A 5,394-nucleotide genomic window follows, 5' to 3' on the forward strand; every position below is an offset into this window, starting at 1 on the left:
TTAACCCCTGAACCACATCTGCTCTGTAACCTCCTGGCTGTGGTTTGGTTCGTCTTTCCATGACTCTAGAGACCCGAGACTTACGCCATCAGTTCTACAGAATTACCTCTCAAACTTCCACATGCTGCTTCTTGCGGAATGAAGGCGGGTAGAACTTCCATTTATGAGCTTTCGATAAACAGTTACACACTTGTAGGGAGTTCTCGATGTGGGTTATCATTTTGCTTATCTTCAAAGGAGGCTGTTTTTTCCCCACTGTAACTTAAACTGCTAATATTTCTTGCTGTTATTAAAAGGCAAAACTTCAGTAACATGTTGCATGCCTGTCTTTCCTTCCATTTGAGTGTTAAATATGTCCTTAAAACATGTTGGCATTCCTTTTATAATAATAATAAATGAGGACCAGCAGCAGTAATATTTCTGCAGCTCTTCTTTTAAGTTGCTGTGCTTGCTTGCTGCATTTTTTGTCAAACTTCAACTGCTTGTACTGGAATTCTGTGCTTTCTTAGTTAACTGACTGGACAAAGGATCTGACTGTAGGGTTTAAATACTTGGGTTTAAATAATTTTTTTGTAAAGCAGGAATTCTGTATACAGTATAGTGGACTGTGCAATGGACATTTGAGCATATTGAAAAACCAGCCTAAGCTGGTGTTAAAGGGTATAATCGACATCTTTTCTAAGGATGATTCTGAGTTATGCCACCTACTGCAGTAAATTGTAAATTATTTCATTGTTTAATTGCAGCAAAATGTTTCCTTCTTCCTACTCAGTCCAACCCTGCCTTCCACCAACAGGCAGAAAACGTTCTGGTCCTAAAAGAAGCATTGATGCTACTGCGGCAAAGGAGGACGGCATTGCTTCACTGCAGTTAGACGTCATGCCTCTCCTCGCAGGTATTGCTCCGTTAGGGAGGCAGTGAGGCGCTAGGTGTGCTCCGTGTCTGCTCCTCTGAAGTGCCTGGGCTGGTGGGTCTGCCTGCTGGAAGCTGTCTTGAAAGATCCTTAGGGAATTTCACGTTCTGGATAGACACTGTCTTTTATAAATGAGGACCAGCAGCAGTAATATTTCTGCAGCTCTTCTTTCGAGTTGCTGTGCTTGCTTGCTGCATTTTTTATCAAACTGGTTAAGAAAGATTTAGGATTTGATTTTGACCAGAGGGAGGCTGACATATGTTTAGAGGTCTGTGTGCTCTGAAAGGCAGAATGTCAAAAATAATTGTGTTGTAGTTCTCCATCAGCACATGCATCCAAGTTCTTGTGTGCTGTTTGATTTAGTGTGTTGAAAATGGGGTATCAGTCACTCGAGTGGGTTATTTCTGTGGTTTCCTGCCTGTGATTAGATTAACATTCATTATTAACATATGTTGTTCTATTTTTGTGTAGCGAGTTAAATCTCCCCTTTGTGCTCTGTGCACACAGACAGAAACAGCAATATGTCATGCAGCATGAAACTCAGCTGCTGACTGTATGCATGTGGCAAAGCTGCTTGCAGGGAAGTCAGTTTGTTTAAAGGTGCTTGTTTAGCTTTAACAAAGAGTTTAATTTTGACAAAAGTCTCTGAACTCTTTGAATTTTTGTGTTTATGTGAACTGTATATTTACAGCTTTAAAAAGAAATAAATCCTGTGTGCTTTCAGCAGTTAGCCCAAGTGAGGATTCTGATGCTGCTTTGGGGGCTATTTTCTTCTTACTGTAAAAGATAAATAATATTTGAAGCAGTTGAAACAATACTTTTGTTTTGTTTTAATACAAATTCAGTGGAGGTTTGTAATTAATTGCATCAAACATAGGTGCCTGGGTGGGATTGCTTCTATAACAGTATTTAATCTTCTATGTTTAAAAAGGAGAAAAATTGGTGATCAGCTGTCTGGCAGAAAACAGTCCTGAAATTTTAGATGCTTACATGACTTTCACTGTGGGAACACCTCTTCTGTCTGAAAGACAAAGACATGAATTGAATCCACCGACTATAAGGATTACTTTGGCTACCTGCCTCCCAAACACACCTGTACCCACGGAAGTGCTGCAGGTACTGCTGCTTCTTTTTGAAAGAATTTCCTTGTTACCCTGAAGTAGCTTTGCTTAAAATACTGACATGGTTTTAAAGGTAACTTTCCTTATTAGTAGCAAAGTTGGAGAATATGACTAAAATACTTCATGATAAACGGTGGGTACATGAGCAAAACCAGCAATCCATGTGTTTTCCAAGGGCAATAGTTTATATATAGTCATTCCATTCTGATTTCTGAGCAGTGGATCTTGAGGAAGCCAGAGAAGATCCAATTCAGTTACAGTGCTATATGGTTTGCAACAATTTCCTGACAAGTCAGTATGTGTTGACTTACTAGTTAGAACAACTTCTGTTCTCATGTTAAAAATATTATTTAACTTTTTTTTTTTTTAAAAAAAAGCAAATGTTTCACATCACACAGCACGAAGAAACGTCTATATTGGTGAGAATATAGTTTAAAGTTTTTGGTCTTATATTTATAAATGTTGAGAGATGAGTTAGAACATACATTCTTGCGTCAAATTTTGCATCTTCAGGATGAAAGAATTTGAAATATTTGAAAAAAAGGCTCTTTTCTGACTATTATATATTGTTGGTGTGAAAGTGAAATTAAGGTCAGAGTCCTTTGATTTCAGGAACTGTTTTGTTGATCCGTCTCTGAGGTGGAATTATAAGGGAATGGTATATGAAAGATCTGGTTCCAGTTGCGTCAGCCTGGTCCTTATAATCAGTATGATGTTTTTGTAAAAATAGTTTAATAGTATTATGTCAGGAGCTTTATACAGGCGCGTATAGTTCTGCAGTGGAGTTTTACACTGCAGGGCTTATGACAGACTAGGCAAACTGGTGCAGTATTTATAAGGAGAAACCGGGAGAATATCAGTGAAGGGTGGCAAATTTGGAATTGTCAGGGTAGTCCTGGAATTGAACTTGCCTCCATGCAGGCTGCTGTAATGCTGGTGGATGCTTACGTGGAGGAATGACAAATACTGTGGAATTAATCCCCTTGTTTGCTTCCCTGAATTTTCAAACAAATGGCTAATAATGCAGATCATACAGTCCATTCCCTAAAGTATCCCTTTATACTTGTTGAATTTCCTAACATCTTGCTATAGGCATTTATTTTAGGTCTTGAATCCTAATGCACAGGGAGAAACAAAATAAGTTCTGGGAGCCATTGCAGTCCCCAGCATGCTCCTTTTTAATGATCTAGAAACAATAAGAGTTTTTCTGATGCATTTGGAAAGTCAACAAAGTTGAGGACAGTATATTCCCCAAATCCAGTGTCTAGGCATGTATAATGGCCTCTTTGCTGCTTGAAAGACCATAATTTGTGCCATGAGGTATGTCCACCATACCTTATCTACTAGAAAAGCTGATTCTTTGGTGAGGTTAAAAATAAAAAGGAAAAAGGTTGATGCTACAAATATCTGTGTCTCCCTGATTTTTGTTGTTTAGAAGTTGTGTCTTCCCACCTACTGCACATACAAATTTCACAACTTCCCACCTCATCGAACTCATGGACAACTCCATGGAACTCATGTCTGCTTTAAGGATGTTAATGTACTTCTGACAGGGACAATGAAACCTGGGGAATTACAGAGATATCTTCAAGGTCCACCTTTGGAGACTGAAGTTCATGATCATGATAGAAACACTGAAAACAACACAAAAAAGCCATCTTTGTTTGGGGAGGGTGCAGCTGATGAAAAAGTGGGTAAGGAGAGCTTCCTCGCGTGCAAATCCACAGCCTGTAACTCTTATACAGTTAACAAAGTTTGGCATCCACATGGGGTAGCTAAAGTCAGTCTAACTGATTTATTGTTGGGTAAAAAGTGCTTGACTATCAGTGCTTCCATCCATAACTGTTCAGCTCCAAGAACAGCTGCTTTCAGTGAAGAGGATGAAAAAGAGAAAATTGCAGAATCAGTGAGTCATTCTTCCCTACTACCTATGGGACATTACCTAGAACCAGGCTCACTCTTGAAAGTAAGAGTGGAAACAGCCGTGCCATTGGGAATGCACGGAGAGATTGCTGATGCTCAAGTCGCAAATTGCCCATATGGTTCTATAATCTACATTTTTGACTACAATAATCCATCTTTGTTACATGATTTGGTGGAAGAGGTTACAGAAATCAATGCTAAAGCCCTCCGGCTGGACCTCTATCCTGTACACTTAATCGGAATGGCTCTTGCTGCATTGAAACTGAAAACCACACTTGAGAAAATTTTGGAGTTGGATATTGTTACTGGTTTTCACTTACTGGATGGAGCAACTCATCTCTTTGTCTTGGAGGGATTAAAAGACAAAGCAATCCAGAAACTATGGGATAAACACTTTGAAAGGTAAGAGACTTGAGGTTTTTCATCAGTTATTGCCTTAGATCCCGAGATTTTAATTTGATTTATACCTCCCCCATCCTTTTCTATACAAAGATACATGGGCAAGTACATTGCTGATGCTTTTTATGGGGTTTTAGTGGGTATGAGTCCCAGTGGCTGGTTCACCTGAGACATAATCTTCTCATCTTTATCATGTTACACGATAGATCATCCATGTAAAATTAAAATGAGAAGGATAGCAACGTGTCCTTTTTTTTGTTAAGCTGCTGCTTGGTTTGTGGAAACGACGCTATAATCTGCCAATTCTAAATAATGGCAAAAAGTACTTTATGGTGTCTAAAACAAAACAGTCACCATGAGGAAGCTGGACTTCAAGCTGTTTCTTCTTTTGAGTTTAGGGGAAAACACGACAAATTCAAAGTGAATGTCTCCCTCAAATATAATACTTAAAAATAATTGATATTTTTTCCAGCACTGTAGCCATGTTGTTTAAGCTTTCCTGTAGTGGTTTGTTCTTTGTTGGTTTGTTTTGTTGCGGGTTTTTTGGGGTTATTTTGATGCGAGTCACTTCATTGCAGATACTGAAATTACTGCATGAAAAGGTGTCTCTTGTCAGGGCTCACCTGTAACCAAACCCGAAGCTTTGTTTGACGCTGCAATATGTGTTTTCTATCTGTAGTAGAAATGGTTATATAATGCTTTAGTAGCTACACTAAGGCTGGTAAGGGGCACAACACTGATGAAACTGAGGTGAGCTTCCTTTCGGATGTTTGCCATGTGGCTTAAAAAGAAAACATACCTAACTCAGTTATGTCATGAGAGTTTTGATGTTTTTCTTTGTCATTTTGTCCAAAATAATGTTTTCAGAACAGTCTGTGTGGAGCGAAGGCCATGGAAAGAGGTTCCATCCCAAGGACCAAAGCAAAGCAGTTTCACTAGAGAGGGTAACTCTTCCGCAGCCTGTACGGTAACTGCACGGTGTCAGCCTTGTCGCTGGGGTACTTTCTTACAGGACTCACAGACGTGAAGGTGGACAAC

General features: G+C 39.2%; 1 protein-coding gene across 2 annotated transcripts in view; it reads left to right on the plus strand.

Moving 5' to 3' along the window:
* Positions 1 to 5,384, plus strand: part of LOC308063345 (uncharacterized protein FLJ43738-like) — a 120,096-nt gene extending 114,712 nt beyond the window's left edge. The window contains exons 1-2 of one of the 2 annotated variants that reach the window (XM_080386186.1): positions 3,584 to 4,359; positions 5,224 to 5,384. In XM_080386186.1, the coding sequence (XP_080242312.1) occupies positions 3,593 to 4,359; positions 5,224 to 5,383 (927 nt within the window). In that variant the 5' untranslated portion in view covers positions 3,584 to 3,592 and the 3' untranslated portion in view covers position 5,384. Of the gene's footprint in view, positions 1 to 796; positions 4,360 to 5,223 lie in introns of those variants that run through there. The other variant, XM_080386187.1, reaches the window with a different exon arrangement.
* The last annotated feature ends 10 nt before the right edge of the window (positions 5,385 to 5,394 follow it).

The sequence above is a fragment of the Falco punctatus genome (genome assembly GCF_963210335.1).
Source record: "Falco punctatus genome assembly, chromosome: 4".
NCBI lineage: Eukaryota > Metazoa > Chordata > Aves > Falconiformes > Falconidae > Falco > Falco punctatus.